Source organism: Bombus fervidus, chromosome 14, assembly GCF_041682495.2.
Source record: "Bombus fervidus isolate BK054 chromosome 14, iyBomFerv1, whole genome shotgun sequence".
Classification (NCBI taxonomy): Eukaryota; Metazoa; Arthropoda; class Insecta; order Hymenoptera; family Apidae; genus Bombus; species Bombus fervidus.
The window spans coordinates 7,012,676-7,033,840 of NC_091530.1; the positions used below are offsets into that span (position 1 = coordinate 7,012,676).

The window sequence follows — 21,165 nt, forward strand, 5'->3', positions numbered from 1 at the left end:
CGAGAATTCAATATACCTTTTACTTACGTATAATATTTATTTATAGTGCATGTATTATCTTTATATTTTGTTTCGAAATAAACTTTCGCTGCAAACGATCTTCACAGTATGAATGAAACTTTTGGATGACGATCTCGCTCTCATTTTAATAAAACGACTTTAAATCTTTTCAGAAAAATTTTATTATAAATTTGAAATAAAAAGACGTACATGATTAATATCACTAACGATTCATCCATAACTTTCTGGGATTTGAAAAAATTTTAACAAGAAAAAAGTACAGTTAGGTGCAAGACAACTTAAAAAACATAATTAGAGGAAAAAGAAATAATATACGGGGTGAAAAGTAAAACAGCTAAGGTAAGCGGAAAATATAAATCGGATAATATAATTTCAAAAAATTAACTCAGAAATTCATTTTTATGGGTACTTCGTGGCAAACGAATTTCATTTTGTATTACATACTGGTAGAATATCTATTACAGCTACTTGACATACAAAGTGACAGGATAGCGGGAATCGTTGAATGTATTCTATCATTTGTATTCTGCCTCCCTTTTCTTGCACGGTGCATAATAATTGTTGCTTTGCAATTCATTCTAATGAAAAATGATCTATGAATTTCATATTAAAAATAATGGTGTATTGTTTTATTGGATGTTTAAAGATATCCTTCTCATTAAAAAAATATAATAATTAGAGTGATATTTCAACATATACATGTAGCTACTTTTATAGAAATATTTTTGTAATATTATATTCCCTTGCTAATATACTATATATGTAGAGCTTTTATTCAGGTTTGCGAGATTATATTTATTAAGATTCATATCCTTAACCTTTAACAGATGCCTAATATCTTTAACAATGAATGATGAATGATGAATGAAATAAAGATAATGGCAATCTACTTCCGCTATTAATAAGAAAGCTTTTGATGAATGTGAAGATTTTAAATGATTAAACGCTTCGTTCATTTGCAAAATAAGATTGTTTTATTCAATACAATTTGCAATTTTACAATAAATGTATAATTTTGCAATGAATTCATAATTTTCCGTTTAATAATTTGTGTAATTGTGTAATTTTATAATAATTTGATTCCGTTGCACCACCGATAAAGCTAAAACAACTCTTCTCATGCGAAAATGAACCAAAAACTTGTAAGTTCCCATCACACGATGATAATGAAATGAATATTAGATTTTTAAAAGTGGAAATTGAATTACAGATTTTGATCTAGCACTGCCTTTAGTTCTAAACCGTAGACTAAGTTACTCTTCTAAAGAGTTCTATAAAAAAGGAAATAAATTAACTTCATTAAAATAAATGCATTTATATAGAAAACGAAAGTTTTAAAGAAGAAAAAATTGTACATATTTACAATTGTACATATTTTAAGATTATAAATATTTTAAGAAGTTTGAAGTCATGAAGTAGAAATAGGTGAAAATAAAAATAAAATGTGAAACCAGGTAAAATCTAGTAAATCTAGATAATCATTATCGATGACAGAATTCTTCTCAGCTAGCAGAAAGGAACCTGTTTGCGGTTACCAACTTTTTTGTCATTGAACATGTAAGACATTGATGACCGCCGCGTTACTTTACTTTAACAGTTGCGATCCTAACCTCATAGTTCGTGACAGGCAGATTTTGGTGTTGTTTAGTCGTGTTGCAATTGCACTCAAAACAGTAGAAAGGATTATTTCTAAAAATGGAATGTTTAATCGGAATACAATTTAAAGATTTTGTTTTAGTTGCGGCTGATATGACTACAGCTCAATCTATTATGGTTATGAAAAACGGTAAGAAATTAAACAGTTGATTACAACCTAAAAAATACTTCCAGATAAATTATTTGTTTTATTATTAATTTCCTGTTACAAATATTATTGAAGTATCAAATTTATCTGTATTTGTAATTTAAAGCATTGATATATATCTATTTGTAATTATAAGATATTTACATAGTAAATGCAAGCCACTTTATATATTTCGTTGATTCTGTTACTTCAGATGAAGAAAAAATTCACAAAATGTCTGATAAGCTTATTATGGCAGTATCTGGAGAATCTGGGGATACTACACAATTTTCAGAATATATAGGAAAAAATATACAACTTTACAAAATGAGAAATGGCTATGAATTATCTCCAAAAGCAGCTGCTTTATTCACCAGAAGAAACTTAGCAGATTATCTTAGAAGTAGAACACCATATTTTGTCAATTTATTAATGGCTGGCTATGATGTAAATAGTGGACCAGAATTGTACTTCATTGATTATCTAGCATCATGTGTTAAAGTGCCCTATGCGGCACATGGCTATGGAGGCTTTTTCTCCCTTTCCATTTTAGATAGATATCACAAATATGGTAAGAAAGACTATTAAGATCAAATTTATATTAATGTTTATTTTGTATATGGTATTATTAATACAAATTTTTTATCAAAAGATGCTGCATACATTATTCTATATTACAGATTCAACGGAAGAAGAAGCATACATACTATTGAAAAAATGTGTCCGGGAAATACACAAGCGATTAATAGTTAATCTTCCAAATTTTAAGGTACAAAAGGTATCTAAGGAAGGTATAAAAGAATTGGAACCTATCACAGCAAAGAACTTGGCTATTGAAGATGCTGATAAGGCATAAAGTATCTATTTTTATTCATACTATTTGTAATATTATTTGCAATTCAAAGAATAAATGTTTTAAAATGAGGTAATATCGCTAATCACTGCTTTTTGAATAGAAAACCTATAGGCGATCACTTAAAAAAGATAGAATGAATAAATGAAAAAATGTAGTTTTATTATGTTTTCGATGTTCACAAATTTTTCCAACTAAACACGCTTTATAAAATCCATTTTTTAAATAAACTTTGTCAATTAAAATATTGTTATATTATAGAAAAATTGTATATATTTAACAAAATTAGAAATGGAAAAAGAAGTTACTAACGACAAATCAAGAAATTATTTGAATTTTTGTAATCATTTTTTCGAATTGTGCATGTGAAAAATTGTATTATAATTTATAATTTATTTAAGTAATCCACACCTCTAATAAAATATAACATATGTTGTAGACTATAAATCTATTGGAATAGGAATTCAATCTAGTCATTCATAATAGGGTAAAAGTCGTATTTTATACAGAAATAGAAAATTCCAACCTAATTTTCTATTCTAATTATTTCCTTCTTTCAGGTCCTCTGATCCAATAAAAACTAATTCACAATTGTAATATGCGTATTAATATAAATTCTTATTTAAAATTTTGTTTACAAAGGAACAATTTATCTAAAAAAAATACTACTTTTTCTTTTTGCTTTCGCTCTTGAATGATTTATCTATAAATTATTGACATTAACTTTTCTATATATGTATATTGGCATTTATGAAAAAGAATATAAATACAAAATAAGTTACGAATCATCAATTCAGTCGAATTTGAATGTATGAATGCCAACTAAATTTGAACCGAGCATAAAATTATATCTCACAATGTTTATGTAAGATATAATTACATATGTTGTTGATACTTTTAAATTTCATGATTGTACAGCTTGAGCATAAGAGAAACTATCATTTCTTTCCCTATATACGATAAATTTGAAACGATAACAGCATAATAATAATGCTGACAGTTTTGTTACATTGATCACCTTAAATACGAATATTATGTGTCCTTCTTCGTTTCTACTTGCGTTTGTGCAGTTTGTTCTGTTTGTTTTGGAATAACTGGATGATCTTCGTAACTGAAAAAGATTAGTAATTTATAATCTATTGTTTAAAACAATTTCAAGTAGAAACATATAAGTGAAACACTTATAGATACATACGAAAATAATGCTTTTAAGTCACCCTTAGCCAATGCCAAAAGTACAGGAGTACCCAAACAAGCGGGTACTAGATATAACAGAGCCGGTTGTGCGTGATTAAATAAATGCATAATCAGCATCGTCGCTAGTAATCCCATGAAATATGCGAAGAATGTCGAGTAGAAATACACATTTGTCTTTCTACTTAAACTATTGTCGAACCGTAATAGAAGAGCAATGAAAATCCCTGGTAAAACAATGTCACCTAAACCCAGCATAGCAAAATTGCTGGCTGTAAGTCCTTTCTCTAATATATCTTGAGGGAACACTAATTTAATTGGTACTTCGAACGATCTCGCGACTGTTACCATTACATCTGTACCAAACACCCAAAATGCATCATAAAACAAGAGTCCGCAAAGCAAAATACATCCTGTTGGAACATTGTTCACATGTAGTAATTCAACTCCATTAATCGCAAACGCGATTCCAAATAAATTATTGGCAATCCAATGCTGTAAAATTTAAAAAAATTATTTTGACTTGAGGTACACTTTTACCAAAGAAAATTTTGTTTAATATCTAGTACCTTTTTTAAAAGATACCAAGTTCCAACAAGTGAACAGCATGTTAGACAAACAATATCATGAAGATTAAATTTGTAATTAATAATATGTTCTGACTTATCACCTTCTCCTTTAGTGAATGATATATGATACTGAGTTTTTGGTATTGCAGCAGGTACCAATGATGAAATTAATGGACTGCAATCAAAGTCATAATATGTAATTTCAATAACACTAACTACATATATTTCAATAAATCAGAAACTATTTATACCTCGTAAGGTGACACAAGGCTAAGATTCCTAAGAAAAAAAAATAGGCAGCCAGAATTTGATTAACAAATTCCTTGGCAAATATCTGAAAAACATTGATATAACTCTAATGTGGATTAGATAAACTCTTTATACAAAGACCATTCATTTAACACCTTTTACCTTATATAATAAATATAGACCAACTAATGTAATACTAGAAATGAAAGGAAATATTGCTGCTTCCTTGCGTGACATTGTGTCTGGTTGTTCTCCACTTTTTTTACATTGTTGCTATAAAAAAATATAAAAGCACTACATGCTACAGAACATTTAATAACAATTTTAAAATGCTACATCTTAATGCTAATTAATTTAAAAATCATAGTGGTATATGTCAACATTTTGAAAATTTGAATTTAGTCACATATTTCAACTTTTACACAGTATAGTCCCTCTAGTTTCGTAATTAATTAAGCAATAAATTATAGTAGTAAAATTATAATTAGGTTATAAGCAAAACTTTATTCTGTGTTGTGATATGTCTTCATGACTTGAGAAAGTATAATGAATTTTTTATAACAATAATTGAAGACTATTTTATGAAAAATAGCAGCAGTGAATTGATTTACATTACTATGATTTTCTGGTCTCCAATTAAATACTTTATAGTTATCAACCTGTAAACTCATTAAATATCATCTAATGATAATAAAAAAAGATATTCTATGCAATATAAGATTATCATTTGAATATTATGAATTAATGAAAATTAAGCAGTTAATTATTAGAAAGTTCGAAGAATTTGTCCGACATACGCGTATAAAACATATGTCAAACGCGTGGCTAACCTGCTGCTCCTTATGGTGTCTAACAGCTCGGTAACTACCAAAGAAGATAGGTAAAATGGCCATAATTATCAAGCTTCCATAAGCAAGAACCATTCCCTCAGATGTCGATGATATTCTTCCAGTAATCGCTTCATTATTCTCTGTTATATTTTCACTCGCTTGAACAGCAATTTCGTTTACCTCGCTTGCCATCTTGGACTTATTAATTCGACTGTATGTGTAATGTGTAGTTACAATTTGTGACACGACTTCAAAAAAAATCTTCGAAAAAATAATTCAAAGATGGATAAACGTCATATCATGTTACTATTAAACTCAGTAAGCTACTGAACAAATAAAAAAATTACATTTATGTAATAAAGAAACTTACAACTTAAGTAATTAATTAACAATAACATAGCGAAATAGCTCGTTTTTATTTTTTTGTGATCTATTTTGTATTTATATATGTAATGATCGATGATAATTATCTGCCGAATAAAAATTTTTTATATTTCTTATAAGTTTTTTAATTCTTCAGGCGAAATGTTCAATTTGATTAGTAATGACAATATTATAATAGATTAATTGTGTTTTGTTTACGACAGAATATATGATTAAAAACCAACCTTTAGATATCCTGACACGTGGACAAATAAACATTATCTCCAATACAGCCGTGCCTTCACTGGTACCGTCAAGCATTGGTTCAATGAGGCGATGAGAACTCGCTATGAAAATGACAAACAAGAGTTTACGATTGTGTAGTGAACATTAATTATTAAATGGACAAACAGAAAAACGTGTATTTTTCTCCGTTGTCACGTAAAAATAATACAATGTTAGCAGCTTCCAATAGAAAATGGACATAAAGTTCTATAATTTAAAAATGAACTGAATCTCATAAGGAATTATATAGGTTAAAAGTCTGTATCATTTTATACTTAAAAGAAAATGTAAATTTTGTTTGATTATATATTAACTTTATTCACATGTACAAGAAGAAATTTGTTCTCCGTACGCAAATGATAATGAATTATTATATGGTATGTTTTATATTTAATAAAGACTATAACTGTTTCCTTTCTTTTTTGAGAAAGCACAATGCATATATGCATTTATAATATTTTATTTCTAAAAGTATTAAATTTTTTACTTTTTTAACAGATACCAATGAGTTAAAAAAGTGAACAATGGATACACTAAAAGCAAAAAATGTATCGAGGAAAACATTTAATTTGTCATTGGAAAGAATCAGTATTAAATCTCTAAAACATGAAATAAATATTTACCAAGAGGTACTTAACTTTTTACCTCTGAAGAAAGCATATATTTATAAGTTGTGATAAATTGTTTATAGATATTATTCCTGATAAATAGATCTTTTTCTTTTAAATAACAAGGTATAAAATCTCATAGTTTTTAAATCTCTCTGAAAGAATCATAAATTATTTGAAAATTGAAAACATGAATTCACTTTATAATACCACAGACAAAAAGTTGTATCATAGAGGACAAATTGATGTAATAGATATGCCAATACAATTAACTTGTAATTACAAGTATTTCCTTGTCTACGAGGATCAAGTATCCAGATTTGTTGTGTTGAAAGGTTTACATGGAAATACAGCAAATGAAGTAGCTGTAAAACTGTTAGACATACTGGCTATTATCGGAGCACCACAGGTCTTACAAAGCAGCAATGGACGCAAATTTGCTGAAGAAGTTGTGCAAGAGATACGTCTTTTGTGGAAAGATTTCATAATACTCCATGGAGAAATCACTGAGAACAGTGAACAGAGTAGAGATTTTAAAACTTTACTTGAATGTTGGGTAGAAGAAAATCCAACGAAAACATGGTACGAAGCTTTGAAACATATACAAATTTTTCAAAATTCAACATTTCGTTGTGAAAATGGAAAAATTCCATATGATATATTATTTGGGAAAAATGTACATGAAGAATTCCAAAAACAAATTAATGTAATAAATTTAAGAGATAATGTATGGACAGAAGAAGAATGGATTAGCCTCTTACCCAACAAAGAAGATGAAGTTAAGGAAGAAGATATGCAGCAGCTTATAGATGAGCCCACCTTTGCAAACAGAGATGTAGATAGCGTAAGTATATTATTAATAATATAGTTATTCATATATATGTTATTGATCATTATTTTAATTCGTCAGTTAAATGATTGTGAGAGTGAAGATTCTTGCAATGAAGTCAGGGGTGAATTTCAAAGAAGCACTCCTGGTTTTAATTTTGTGAATGTTAAGAGTGAACCTTTGAACATGCATACAGAAGATTCAGTATTTGAGGATGAATTGGGAATAGATGACAAGGCATCAAATGCAGAGAATCAAATCAATTTAAGATGTAAAATCTGCAAGAAACAATACATGAAACCTGGTCACTTAAAAAATCATATGAGAACACATATAAAGGGGAAAAAGTTCGAATGTAAACTATGCAACAAAACATTTCATGTTCTAAGCTTATATGAAAAACATATGAGGCAATCTCATAGACAAAGTAAATTATCCAGTCTGACCAGAAGTAGAAGAAGTAAAGACTCTCAAGATGAAACAACATTAGACACAAAAGCATCTAAATTAAGAAATTTCTCACAATTAAATGCCAATGAAACACAATCAAATGAAGTAAATGATTGTACAAAGGCAACAAAGAGTTTAAGTCTTCTCAAGGAAAGGAAGAAAATTGCTGCAGACAATCGTCCAATGAAAATAAATGGAGATCCAACTTTGGAATGTTCATATTGTAATCAAAAGTTTAACTTTCCTAGTGTATTAAAAAGGCATATGCGATCTCACACGAACGAAAGACCCTACATTTGTTTAATTTGTAATAAGAGTTTTAAGCAATTGGGTCATCTTAGCCAACATTCATTAACGCATAAAGATTATCGGTCTTTCCATTGTGCGGTTTGCGGAGTGAAATTCGACTCTTTAGGTTCGCTGAAGATCCATGCTCAATCGCATAAAGGACATTACATTTCAAAAACTAAAGAGACTTTCCGTTTGTTCGAATGTGATAACTGTAAAAAGGTGTTTACCACCAAAAGCGTTTTGGAACGACACATACTTACTCATTCTCATGAACGTCAATTCCCATGCAAAGTTTGTGGGAAAAGATTCAAACAAGCGGGACACGTGAAGTCTCATATGTTGGTACACACGGGAGAACGAAAATTCGAATGTTCGGTCTGCAAAAAGAGATTTAGTCTTTCGAATTCTTTGAAAAAACACATGTATGTTCACAATGGAGAAAAACCTTATCAATGCGATGTATGTGGTGCACGGTTTCTTGAAAAAAGAAATCTAAACGGGCATCTAATGACTCATACGAACGAGCGTCCGTTCCGCTGTAAAATTTGCGGAAAAAGATATACTTTAGCTGATACTTTGCGTCGGCATATAAGTGCTGCACATGAAGATGGACGCACTTATCAGTGCGAGATTTGTGCGAAAATGTTCAAGCAGCTCGCTCATCTATCCGTTCATAAAAAGGTACACAACGACGAACGCCCATTTCAGTGTCATTTATGCGAGAAAAATTTTAAACATAAAAACGTGCTTAAATCTCACTTGGCCATTCATGCAAATGTAAGGCCATTTGAATGCGATGTATGCAAAGCTACGTTTGTAAGGAAAACAAATTTACAAACCCACATTGCATCAGCTCATATGAACGAAAGACCATACGTTTGTACTATTTGTGAAAAACGGTTCAAACAGATTAGTCACTTAAATGGTCATGTAGTAGTGCATAGCAATTTAATGCCTTATCAATGCGATTTCTGTGATCGACGATGTAATAGACTCGATAATCTAAAGAAACATATGCGTCTTCATACGAAAAATAAAGAGTAAACAGTATAAAGTAATTGTTTTGTAAAAGATAGAATAGAATTGTTTCAATATGAAACTATCCAAACTGAATCTTACGTATATCGTTAGTAAAAAGAAGTTGACATTAGAAGCTTCCATTTTTAATCTATGATAACTCTACTTCTTTTTGATTAACTTCGAAACAATTGTTTTTGTAATCATATATGTAATTGGTGTATACTTATAGACTTCAGATATTTTTATATCTCGTAAAGAGCTTCAAATGCTTAACAGCTTTATTCTTTTGAAAAAAAAGATGCCCCATGTCCTAAATAAATTAGGACTGGTACCAACAATCAGAGTTTCAAAAGAATACAGCTACATATTTTAATGTACGCCCTCTGTATTTTTACTAATCAGTATCATAAGTTCTTTTTTTACTTTTTCTATCATATTTCAATCTAAAAATTATAATTGTACAAATATAGAAGATGAATTCCTAAATCAAGATCAAATTTTTAAAATTTACATATGTATGTATTCTAAGAAGTTCTATGTTCAATGAGATCAATTGTGTTGTTTTTTTAAATAAATATTATTTTAAAAAATATATAGTAAGTACTTTTATTCTACGAAGAGCATTTGTATACTCCAAGTAAATCAATATGTTGCCCTATAAGTTGCCCCATCTCTTATTCCAAAAAAATTATTGTGTGGCCCTTGAAATATTGTAACTTTGTTGTATAAAGCTTCTTCATATAATAATAAATAAGGTAAATATTTATGTGATCCCTTTTAGCTGAGTTACCATGCATATAATATAGTCAAACTAGTATAATGCAACATACATTTTAAAATTTCTCTTTAAAAAGTAAAGAATTGTTTTCAATTGATATAGCATGGCGCTCAGAGTTATTTATCATTATTAGTCATAATCTAATAAAATTACGTATCAACTCTGCATTGATTAGATTTTTAAAGAACCCAGTGATTACAGCGCTTAGTTCATTGTTATTGAAACTCAAAATGGGGTACAACAGGGGGTTAAAATTTGGTACAGCGTTCACTGTACTAATAGTTCTAGTCGCAATTTATTATAGAAATTCAGAGAACATTCTTCAGAAACGTTTGCAAGCTTTGATCCATGGCTTGGAAAGACTTGAAAATAAACACGTGATGTCATCACGACCGAAAGTTGCGATAGGTTATGGCGTGTGTACCGACGTATACGTCAATGCTAAAGATTTACTCAACTACTCCGATGAAGTCGGACAACCACAACATTTTGATGAAATCAACACAGAGCTAGAACTTTTAAAAAGCTTCGCTTATTATTTTCGTCATGGAGCTGCTGCAGAGTAAGTCTTACTTTTGCCATGTCACCTTCAATCGAATTTTTGTATTTCTCATTGAGAAATACATTTTTCCTACTTCACATTTGATTAACATTTCATTTTTTTATCAGGAGATACATGGCAAATAGAACACTATTTGACAATCTTGTTGCCAAAGCTCGTTCATTTCCATCTTCATATTCTACCATTGGTGGTAACGCAGCAGTTATGGCCTTAAGATTTGCAAGAGAAGGGTGTGATGTTACACTTGCTGCGAAACTGACTAGGTCCTTGCATCAAATAATACCACAGGTTATTAATATCGTAGGGGGTGAAGTGAAAAGAGATGACATTCATTTAGTAATTGAATACAAGCATGGAGATATTTGGGGTCCATATTCCAGTGCTAGAGCTAATAGGTATAATATTTAAAAAGTTTCAGAAAATATTGTGGTCATATAATTGTAATAGATCCTTCTAAATCACTATAACTATTTTTTAGGTACATAGTTCACAATGATGCCAATAATCCTAGAATTAGTTCTCTTGATGCATTTGATAAACTACTGTTAACATACAAGCCTAACTTACTTGTTATCAGTGGTCTACAAATGATGGATAATTATCCATTTCCTAATGGTAATTGAAACACTATTCTTAGTTGTATAAGTTTTGCGATCTGTTTAGAAAAACATTTATTGAAATGCAGGTGATAGACAGAAACTTTTACGTAAAGTAAAGAAACAAATGACGGATCGATCTGCATCGACTAAGATTCATTTTGAAATGGCCTCGTTTGCGGAAGATAAATTACTTTTTGAGCTTTGCGATTCGATTATTCCATTTGCCGATAGTTTAGGGATGAATGAGCAAGAAATAGCCAACTTGCATAATGCGATGTATTACGGAAATATTTCATTAGTGGCAAATTCAACGCCACGTATAGCAACAGTTTTAGATCAAATGCGAACGTTATTCAAATTGATACGTATGAAAAGCAAGACTATTGAGCATTCTCGAGAATTAACTAGAATTCATGTACACACGTTAGCCTATCAAGCTATATTTACTGTAAAAGGCTCTATATGGAAAAATACGATGGCTGCGGCAGCCAAAGCATCACTAACAGCTCATAGACACGTATGCGCGACGAGCCATGTAAGTAAATATGATTATATTTTGTTAATTATAAGCTTATAATTATATGAATATATGGGTGAATCAGCTAAATGGGATCATCTAAATATCTCCTTTACTTACTATCGTGTGAAAAATCTTTTTAGGATAAAATTGCACTGTTTCAAGGGGAACATATATTAATGGATAGACTTTTTTAATGTCATTATTTTATAAGATTACAAAATGTAGTTTATCGTGACAAACTCATAACGCCGGAAGATATGAAGGAGAGAATTGCAGCTGCAGGTGTATCCATAACATTGGATGAAAGAGAAACTATGTATGAAAAATTAATTAGAAGATTTGAATTATGCATTGCAGCAAACGATTACCATATCAAGCATAGCATTAGTTATTTGTGCCCTTTGAAATAGTGTAGCTTCTTTCTGAGAAGATTTTTCATACAATAGTAAATATATTAATAGTAATATATAATAATATATAAATAGTAAAGATATTTAGATGATACCTTTTAGTTGACCTACCCTGTATATGTATATATATGAACTTATGAAATTTTAGGTCGACATTAGTAAAGCTGCGTTGATTTTAGACGATAGCTTTTCGACGTCTATCGTTGATGGCACCCGGATATCACTAGATATTGAGAAACCAGTGTCCTGTTGGGACGAAACATTAAAAATAGAAAGCAAAGATATTATTATTCAAGTTTGTGTGGCACCAGTATTAGTTTGCACCGAAGCAGCGCAAACTGCTGGCGGCGGAGATAACATTTCAAGCGCGGGCCTTGTACTACAGATTTAATGTACTGTTTGTACTTTTCAAGATAGTTGAGCGATATTGAATTTTTGTATTACTTTACTACGGTACTCACGAAGTCAAATTAGATTTTAATGCACAGCAACTTTGGAAACTTAGATTATAACTCATTCCATGGGCTATCATTCCAACACATACAACACGTTCGTTGTTGTTTTCTGATATGCAGATGTTGTTCATAGGTTAAAGAACAGCAATCTTTTGATATTTTATTCCATGTTGTACTTATGTATGTTAAAAATCACAGGGCTTAAAAATAGTATTAAATAATAATAGTAATGATTTGAATTATTCAAGTATCTAACTTTAGATACTGATTTTCACACATAAAAAGTATATAAGCATTTTATCTCCTTATACATAATAAAAAACGCGTTTGAAACTATGCATAATTTCGAATGACATTTTTAAAAAAGAACAAAGTATAATAAATATTATAAAAATTAAATGTCATTTTATTTCATGCATGGAACGTTTCAATAACTAGCTTTAAAATTGGAGTTAATTAATTATTGTTCTAATTTGCGTGCCCTGTACATACAGTTCGAAGTTTGTTACCGTTTGTTCCATTGTAATGTAGTAAAAATATCGTTGAGTCTCAAAATAATTATTAAGTAATTAAGTGACATTTGAGAAATTACAATATGGCAATATTATATAGCAGCATTAGGCATGTTATTTATGCCCAATATACTTGACGAATTTTCAAATTCATTTTCTTAAAAACAAAACATCATATGAAAAAAATTTATTGTATATTTTCGACTTATTCTTTTATGTAAAATCACCCGTACATGATTGTATCATTGATTATGGGACACGCTGTATAATTCATATTATGTGCCATACAATACTTGTATTTCCTATTTAGCATTACCTGGCATTACTGACGAAAACAAGGCATTGAATTATCTTGTATTGTATGGAAGGTTATGCGCTTCAGGATGAAGTTATGTGATATAGCATTTAAAAAACCCTATAAAATAATTTTCAAATGAAAAAACAAAATTCCAAGAAAAAGAATAAACAAAGCATAGTTGAATAATGCAATGAAAAAAGGCATTCATTTTTCTTTGAATCCCTTAGTTTTATAACATCACATCACATTTCATGTAATTTCGTTATTTATTAATGGAATATTATTCATAAATCAAATGTACACTTTGAATTTATTTTCTAAACAGTGTTTATGCTGTTCTTACTAGTATTCAAATGTGTTCTGGAAAAGTAAATAGGCTGATTACTTATGTCTCTAAAGAAGTGTTTTTAATAATCTTATACACATATGGAAATTTAAGTTTTGACATGTGTCTAAGATACATATATATATATATATATATATATATATATATATATATATATATATACACACCTTAAGTAAAAGTAATTATATGACACTGTAACGTTTAGCTTAACTGTTTAGTTTTTATAAACTCGTAAAAATCTGGAGATATCTTTTTCAATCAGAATTAAATGAAAATAGTATAGTTAATAAAAAATAGTAAATCTTTCGTAGGCTCATTTCACTCAGTTATTTCGCTAAGGCAACGCTTTAGTATCAACTGATTCGCTATTAGCACATGAGAAAGAAACATTTACTATTTCTTACTTAAAATACTAGTTTACATAATTACATAATATTCGATGTTAACATACATTACGTATAAATTTTACATCGAGAAATTACAATACAAATAACAATTGTTTCAAAGAAAAAGGGATAGACAGTTAACGTGACTTAGAGTTTAATGCTAAATCCTTATCAAAAAAACATTCGAACCAGAGAACATTGTGAGTTTATAAAAAGTTTTATAGGATTGTATCTCCTTCGTCAATGCCTAACATCTTCAAATCATCTGGTCCAGGCTGAGTATCTACTTCTGTCTCCGCTTGAGTAATTTCAGGTGGTGGTTGATCCATATATTCTGGCCCGTACCCAACACACCCTAACATACTATACATAGACGAATACATAATGTTACTTTCTTGCTGACTTTGTTGTTTCGTTTCTGTTTCCTCTTTCGGGAAGATTATATTTAGGGCCTCTTGCAAATCATCAGGCAGAGGAATGCTTGGGTCAGTTCGTTTTTCAGTGGGTTCCGGGATGTCGGAAATATCTTGTGTAGTATTCTCAACAGTTGGTAGCGGAGGTGGTGGTGGATTTTGATGATTTTGAACGAAAGGAGGTACAGTGGGCATTTGTGGCGGTGGGTTTGCCATGAAAGGAGGATGACTTTGCACCGGTGGCCGTACTGGTTGATGAGGAGGAAATCGTGCTTGACTCTGAACGAACGGTGGTGGAGTTGTCATAAATGGCGGTGGAGGCCGATTCGTGGGGAATTGCGGTCTGCTTTGCACCGTTGACGGTTGCTGTTGCTGCTGTTGCTGCTGCGACGTAGTCGAGAAAGGTGGTGGTGGTCTATTCAGAGGAGGAGGAGGATGTGGAGGCAGAGGTAATTTCGATATACTGTGCGTTTGTTTTTGCTGCTCTATTATTGGTTCCTCTATTACTGTTTCCTCGGATTGATCTTCAATTTCCATATCGACCACCTGCTGTGTTGGTTTCGTTTCATTCAATACCGGAGGTGGTGGAGCTACCAATATTTTCATCGGTTGACTTTTGTTGGTTTGAGGAGGTAGAGTGCTTGTACTATTAGCTGTGGTAGTAATGGTACTATTATTATTGTTACTGCTGCTAGTAGTGTTATTATTATTGTTATTACCCAGATTTATTGGAGTTGCAAGCTTGGTGATATGTACAACACCAGGTGGGTTTATGATCTCATTGGGAACTTTCGGTGTATCTTCGAATTTACTCTGTTGATAGGGAAGAGGAGTAATATCTTTCTCAGGCAACTTTGGTTCTTCAGCTTTCTTCTTAAATAGTGGTAATCTACCAATGAAAGGTAATTTACCTTTCGATACCTGAGGTGTTGACTTTTTAGTCTGTATACTACCCTTTTTAGATTTAGACGCGGATTCGTTTGTTTTCTTCTCGAATTTGGACTCGTCGTTAGATGAATTATCGTCTCTTCTGTCCTTACCATATTTATCGTAACCTCTCTTTGGGCTATCGCGCCAACTTCTTTCACGTCTAGGAGATTCATTACTATCTCGTTTTCTTCGATCATCGTAATAATCCCTGTCTCGATCTCTATCCCTGTCCCTGTCCCTATCACGGTCCCTATCCCTATCTCTATCACGATCACGATCTCTGTCTCGCCCGCGCCTTCTTTCGTACCTGCTGCTATAACGATCATATTTATCCTCCCGTCTGTCATACTTTCTATCCCGATCGTCTTTGTATCTATCGCTTTCCCTTTGTCTCTCATCCTCCTTCTCTATAGATTTATTTTCAGGCGGTTTTACGGTCATGTTGACTTGCTGTTTTGTCCAGAATCCCATATGTGGTTTAGGCATTTCTTCTGGTTTGGGTAATTCGATTGGTTTGTTGGCTATGGGTTGTGGTTTTTCCTCTTCCTTCTTTATCCAGAAGGGTTTAGGAGGTTCTTTTGGTCCCCAAGCTTCCAAATTCTCCGGCTTTGATTTGTTTGAAAAAGAAGCCTGTTCTTGTTCTTCCTCCTCTTCTTCGATTCCTTTCTCTTGACTCAGTCTACGATTACTAATAGACTTCATTTCTTCTTCCTGCTTCGCTTTTAATTTGTCCCTGATCGAATTCAATAGCTGTCTTTCATCAGTTTCGACAGGTTGAGGTTCTGGAGTCAGTGACTGATTCAAGTGTTGCGCCATTTTTGACCAGTGTCCTTTCAATTTTATCCGATGATAATCTATCTCTTCATTCAGAATGGCTTGCGTCGACGCTTTCATTTTATTTCGCATAGCGACACGAATGCTCTTGGACATATCCTGATCGGAATCTGTGTCCGAATTTTCTGATTCGCTGGAACTGTCACTACCACTGCTTCTGTTTCTTCGCTTCTTAGATTTCTTCTTACTCTTCTTTGACTTCTTTGATTTCTTTGACTTTGGTGGCGGGTCGTCGTCTTTGTGTTTCTGCAATTCCATTTGGATCTGTTTGTGTTTCTCCTCTGAGAATGCTTTCTCACGATCTGCCATCCAATCCGTCTCCCAATGTGGATTTTGCTCGACAAAACGCTAAATAAAGATGTTAACTAATTAATTTTATATTGCCCTCTTTTTTGAGATACAGAATTTAGAAAATAAAGAACATACAGAATAATTTTCTGAATGCTGTTTAGATTTCAGGTGCAAACTTGCACAATGGAGATCCCCGATCCAGGAATCGCAAAGCTTGCAGTACCATGCCGTTGCAGCGCTGAAGAACTGTAAACCTATAAGCAAATATTTTAACACTTAGCATTACTTAAGCTTTGAAAATGGTAAACAATTTAAGTTCATAAAGAATGACCTTATATTCTGCCACGACACATTCATGTCACTGAAAACAAAAACAATATATATTAAAAGATGCTCAATAAATGGTTGATAACATTAAATATTCTTCCGTAGTCTCCCACGTTGAATTCTAGAAGAAAAAAAGGATGGGAAAAAATCATGTTTTATTCATACAAATATACCACAAAGATATTACAAGTAAAATGAAAATAAGAAATTACATAAAACAACATAACATAGAATTTTTACACGTACTGCAACTACCTCATGTATTTTTTTGATCTCTTTTCTTAACTTTTATTAATCATATAAAAGCTAAAAATTAATAATTGTTTTAACTTCTATATATATCTCAAAAAGTTAATCGGCATTTACAGTACGTTTCACAAAAATATTTCGATTTATAATATATATCATAAACCTATTTAATAATATAATATATATGCTAAATAAAATAAGTGACACGAGCGAATATCACAATTTACACATTTTCATATAACTATATACGTTATTTGTATTTATACACGCACCAGCATTATGATAACATTGATTCATATTAATATATATTTCACATTGATAAGATCTTCCTTTGTTCATTCTTGACTGTAAATGGACCTATATACGATGAATCGACGAACAGTACACTTGCGAGGAATAATTTTAAATGGTTCGATTATAGAAGCTGAAATATCTGAAATCGCCCGAAAGTGTGCTCCTCGAGTCCATTTAAAATCCAGTGCATCTTTATGGTGTTTACATCATTGCTACAAAATTTGCTGCTAACATTGTGATGTGTAAAAGACACTTCACGGAAAAAATAAAAATTATTTCGCGTAAAAATTTATAAAACGATTCATTTCCATAACAGACATCTCTGATGTATATTATTTTGAATAATTTGAAGAAAGGAAAAAGCAAGAAATGTTTGAAGCCTAATTATCTTTCTTTTCGCGTACATAATTCGACTATGTAAGTCGATAATACGTATGTTAATGCAAGCAAATTTTTGAGCAAATCATAGTCGTAGATCTCTTCAATACATACCGGACACAGTGTCTGTGCACAAGCTACGGAATTGTATTCTATTAGTAATTATCCACTGAAATGAACCATACCTTTAATAGGTGTTCTTTTCGTTGGCAGTCCAGGATAATAGGGCACTTCCTTTTCCGTTCCCTCTCCATTCCGCTCATGCCACGGCATATCAACTATCTTGCGCTCCTGTTGCAGGGAATTAAATGTTAATGACAATGTTTCCTACAATACTATACAAATATTCGGTGGTACTTTTTAATGAGACATTGTTATGATACATCAATCAGACTATGTACCAAGTACCTGCAGGTTGACTGTACTGTAATATATCATCCTTATACAAATATAGTTCAAATTAGAAATACATAGTTTTAATCGAATCCATTTGTTCTCTCACAATGTAAATCAATTATCAGTTAGATTTTTCTGCGTCCTGTTCTAATGATTATAAAAGTTATTTATGAAAACGATCTTCAGTTAGAAATTTCTACATTCAGTTATTGAAAGTACCTATACCAGAGCTGAATGAGTTTCACTAAGACTCTATTATTAGAATAACAGGCAACTTACTAAGCAAGCTTCTTTGTGCTCATTGCTATGCAGATGATTCAAATATTCCTTTGCCGTTTTAGGAAATATATCGCAGACTTTACACCAGTGCATTTCTGGGTCATAATGTACAAAATTGTACATAGGTTTAGAATCTTCGGGAGACCTTCGTTCTTTCATGTCCCTTTCAATTTTGGATTCCTTGTCGGAGTCGGATGCCGATGATCGGTCGGGCGACAACGATTTTCCTTTCGGAAAGTCTTCTTTGGGACTTCTTGAACATTTGCTAATTTCTAATTTAAACTTGCTTTTCAGATCATCAACAGTAGCTTTATCTCCTATAATTCCGGTAAGCATATCGATTACATTGTGTATCGATTTCATTTTATTTTGTATCTCAATCTGCAAATTAAGAATTAACATACAATGAAAAGCTGTTAAAATATATTGTTGATCATTTTATATAATAATTACGTACCTGCAATTTCTGATTCTCTTTTATAATACGATTATTCTCTCTTCCACCTTCTTTACCAATTTCATCGCACTGCTGTCGCAGAATCTCCAATTCGCGTTGTAATGTAGTAGATTTCTTAACGTATTCTTCACGCTGTTTAGCCAGAGTTGCTTTTTGCTGTTTTACCTCAGCTGCGATTGCTGCTGGGCATAGAACATAAAAATGTATTAAAATAATATCAACTAATAAATTTAAATCAAAATAAAATAAAGGACTCACCTTCCTTCTTGGCATCTTCCGGTCTTGCCAAGGACGACACTAATCCAGAGGAACCACTATCCACTGGTCTCGACGATTCTTGCTGGGATGTTAGTGAGGGTGGAGGTGGTGGTTGTTGATTGTTATAAGCTACCTGATTCCCTTGCCAATTTGGTGGTGGATAATCCTAACAAAATAAATATACATTTGATGTCAAATACTCAAACAATGCTTCTATCAAACCTTACCTTTATTTGTCCATACTCAAATCAGAACTTTGGATAATACACGGAAGATTCTTGAAGACAAATCATCTGGTCAATAATACTGGTTTCCAATGTCGATGCCAATAAAATAAACAACGCGAACGTTATACTTACGAGGGGATTCACAATACTTCGCGATGCAAAAGAACGTAATGTTCATCCCCCAAAAAATGGACAGTACTACCAAATATTATTAAAAACATTTTGGTAGTTTGTGTAATAATTTCATAATTACTTTTACAAACTCATACAATACAATCAAACCTATGAATAGGTAATGTTCCAAAAGTATTGAAATTTAATTATATTGCCTTAAACGCAATATAATTTTAATTATTACGATATCAGCTAATCATTCTTATATAACATGCTCCTTTGAACCAATGTACTCTTTCAAAAAACTTACACTGCGATAACCAGTGGGTTGCTGATAGCTGTAGTCATAGCCTTGCCCATAGTTGTAATTGTAATTATTGTAGCCTTGGTTATAAGCTGGCAAAGGTGGTGGTGGTTGACTGGTGTTTGGAGGTGGTGGTGCCTGAAAAATAAATATATATCATTTCTTTCCTTCTTTTATATTCTTTCCTTTTTCTTAGATATATTTGATTTACCTGGTATTGATTATGAACTGCTGGGACATAACCACCAGGATTAGCTGGATTAGGAGTAGAAGATTGAGATTGAGATGCAGTTTGCTGTTTCCATTCTTGTTGTGAACGACTAGAGTCTTTTCTTCTTCTATCTCTGGAACTGGAACGTGATCTTCTATCTCTAGAACGAGATCTTCGATATCTGCTTCTTCTTGGAGATGGAGATCGATCATATTTCCTTGATCTTCTTCTATGAGATGAGTCTTCTGAGTCTGCACTAGGGCTTCTTGGCCCTTTACGCCTTGACTCTGGCTCCATTTCTCTATAACCTCAATCTGTAAAAAGTATATCATACCTATATAATCAATATATCAGGTTATGTTATAAGATCTTTTTATTTGCCAATGTATGACGAAAAATATGTAGATCATACAATCGTGCATGATCTAATTCTAAGAATCATGATAACGTTAAACGTTTGGTAAATTTCGATGCTTTCAATTCATTATAAAATTTAATTCTAGAATTCCATACTCCATACGCATTAGTAAAGGAAAGAAATCATTTTAAATGTCGCATTGCAGCCATTGTTATCCTCGATAAAACATTGACGATATTTCTCGATGTGTTACACGTTATTAGAGATATTTACCTTTCTCAATAGTTTATTTGCAACTTTAGTACTCTATTCTCGATAAGTACTAGCGCAAAATCATGAAAATAATATGGTTTGATCCCTTAGAGTCATTCACACAAAACGACGTAACGTAGAACCAAAAACGAATGGAAGAAGCCGCACTGATTGTAGGTGCAGCACATAGAAGCAAAAAACCTTAGATGGTAGAACTCAAAATGCTACGTAGCTACTTATATATGTCCAATAAATATACTGACCAACTTTTTGCAAAAATTCACTACACTGTAGTGATTAAATCTAATACGGAGATATATTTAATATATAAATATAATTCATTATAATGTCTTGAATGTTTTAATAATTGGCCAGAAAATAA

At 31.6% G+C, this 21,165-nt stretch overlaps 5 protein-coding genes across 9 annotated transcripts; 3 read left to right on the top strand and 2 right to left on the bottom strand.

The window, feature by feature from the left end:
- The first annotated feature begins 1,588 nt into the window (after positions 1-1,588).
- LOC139994455 (proteasome subunit beta type-2) lies at positions 1,589-2,728 on the top strand. Its single transcript, XM_072017108.1, has 3 exons — positions 1,589-1,807; positions 2,019-2,375; positions 2,485-2,728. Exons 1-3 carry the CDS (start codon positions 1,717-1,719, stop codon positions 2,658-2,660), a joined length of 624 nt encoding a protein of 207 aa, XP_071873209.1. The 5' UTR covers positions 1,589-1,716; the 3' UTR covers positions 2,661-2,728.
- On the bottom strand, positions 2,395-6,004 carry LOC139994451 (minor histocompatibility antigen H13). 3 transcript variants are annotated; one of them, XM_072017103.1, is made up of 7 exons: positions 5,870-6,004; positions 5,500-5,760; positions 4,832-4,942; positions 4,672-4,775; positions 4,421-4,595; positions 3,853-4,346; positions 2,395-3,768 (listed from the first exon to the last, which is right to left on the bottom strand). In XM_072017103.1, the coding sequence occupies exons 2-7, from the start codon at positions 5,689-5,691 to the stop codon at positions 3,690-3,692; spliced, it is 1,155 nt and encodes a 384-aa protein (XP_071873204.1). In that variant the 5' UTR covers positions 5,692-5,760; positions 5,870-6,004; the 3' UTR covers positions 2,395-3,689. The 3 variants fall into 3 exon arrangements, with proteins under 3 accessions (XP_071873204.1, XP_071873203.1, XP_071873205.1); XM_072017102.1 differs by lacking the exon at positions 5,870-6,004 and having other exon boundaries at positions 5,500-5,819; XM_072017104.1 differs by lacking the exon at positions 5,870-6,004 and having other exon boundaries at positions 4,672-4,754; positions 5,500-5,817.
- Positions 6,005-6,137: 133 nt separating this feature from the next.
- Positions 6,138-9,937, top strand: LOC139994443 (uncharacterized). 2 transcript variants are annotated; one of them, XM_072017087.1, is made up of 4 exons: positions 6,138-6,524; positions 6,646-6,881; positions 6,971-7,599; positions 7,666-9,937. In XM_072017087.1, exons 3-4 carry the CDS (start codon positions 7,012-7,014, stop codon positions 9,367-9,369), a joined length of 2,292 nt encoding a protein of 763 aa, XP_071873188.1. In that variant the 5' UTR covers positions 6,138-6,524; positions 6,646-6,881; positions 6,971-7,011; the 3' UTR covers positions 9,370-9,937. The 2 variants fall into 2 exon arrangements, with proteins under 2 accessions (XP_071873188.1, XP_071873187.1); XM_072017086.1 differs by having other exon boundaries at positions 6,646-7,599.
- Positions 9,938-10,287: 350 nt separating this feature from the next.
- LOC139994452 (ADP-dependent glucokinase) lies at positions 10,288-12,646 on the top strand. The gene is made up of 5 exons (XM_072017105.1): positions 10,288-10,685; positions 10,793-11,080; positions 11,164-11,300; positions 11,371-11,819; positions 12,363-12,646. Exons 1-5 carry the CDS (start codon positions 10,354-10,356, stop codon positions 12,603-12,605), a joined length of 1,449 nt encoding a protein of 482 aa, XP_071873206.1. The 5' UTR covers positions 10,288-10,353; the 3' UTR covers positions 12,606-12,646.
- A 1,080-nt stretch (positions 12,647-13,726) lies between these two features.
- On the bottom strand, positions 13,727-20,974 carry LOC139994437 (uncharacterized). 2 transcript variants are annotated; one of them, XM_072017066.1, is made up of 9 exons: positions 20,805-20,974; positions 20,174-20,487; positions 19,969-20,100; positions 19,318-19,483; positions 19,060-19,241; positions 18,603-18,983; positions 18,113-18,218; positions 16,815-16,933; positions 13,727-16,736 (listed from the first exon to the last, which is right to left on the bottom strand). In XM_072017066.1, exons 2-9 carry the CDS (start codon positions 20,468-20,470, stop codon positions 14,430-14,432), a joined length of 3,690 nt encoding a protein of 1,229 aa, XP_071873167.1. In that variant the 5' UTR covers positions 20,471-20,487; positions 20,805-20,974; the 3' UTR covers positions 13,727-14,429. The 2 variants fall into 2 exon arrangements, with proteins under 2 accessions (XP_071873167.1, XP_071873168.1); XM_072017067.1 differs by having other exon boundaries at positions 19,060-19,238; positions 20,805-20,973.
- Positions 20,975-21,165: the final 191 nt, after the last annotated feature.

Coding starts and splice junctions, on each gene's coding strand:
- LOC139994455 (XM_072017108.1), top strand. CDS start 1,717: ATGGAATGTTTAATCGGAATACAATTTAAAGATTTTGTTTTAGTTGCG. Junction 1,808..2,018: donor TATTATGGTTATGAAAAACG/GTAAGAAATTAA, acceptor CTGTTACTTCAG/ATGAAGAAAAAATTCACAAA. Junction 2,376..2,484: donor AGATAGATATCACAAATATG/GTAAGAAAGACT, acceptor TCTATATTACAG/ATTCAACGGAAGAAGAAGCA.
- LOC139994451 (XM_072017103.1), bottom strand. CDS start 5,691: ATGGCAAGCGAGGTAAACGAAATTGCTGTTCAAGCGAGTGAAAATATA. Junction 4,943..5,499: donor GACACCATAAGGAGCAGCAG/GTTAGCCACGCG, acceptor ATTTTTTTATAG/CAACAATGTAAAAAAAGTGG. Junction 4,596..4,671: donor GCCTTGTGTCACCTTACGAG/GTATAAATAGTT, acceptor CTTTGATTGCAG/TCCATTAATTTCATCATTGG.
- LOC139994443 (XM_072017086.1), top strand. CDS start 6,946: ATGAATTCACTTTATAATACCACAGACAAAAAGTTGTATCATAGAGGA. Junction 7,600..7,665: donor CAAACAGAGATGTAGATAGC/GTAAGTATATTA, acceptor TTAATTCGTCAG/TTAAATGATTGTGAGAGTGA.
- LOC139994452 (XM_072017105.1), top strand. CDS start 10,354: ATGGGGTACAACAGGGGGTTAAAATTTGGTACAGCGTTCACTGTACTA. Junction 10,686..10,792: donor CGTCATGGAGCTGCTGCAGA/GTAAGTCTTACT, acceptor TTTTTTTATCAG/GAGATACATGGCAAATAGAA. Junction 11,301..11,370: donor TAATTATCCATTTCCTAATG/GTAATTGAAACA, acceptor ATTGAAATGCAG/GTGATAGACAGAAACTTTTA.
- LOC139994437 (XM_072017066.1), bottom strand. CDS start 20,470: ATGGAGCCAGAGTCAAGGCGTAAAGGGCCAAGAAGCCCTAGTGCAGAC. Junction 20,101..20,173: donor CAGTTCATAATCAATACCAG/GTAAATCAAATA, acceptor TTTATTTTTCAG/GCACCACCACCTCCAAACAC. Junction 19,484..19,968: donor AACCCACTGGTTATCGCAGT/GTAAGTTTTTTG, acceptor TTATTTTGTTAG/GATTATCCACCACCAAATTG.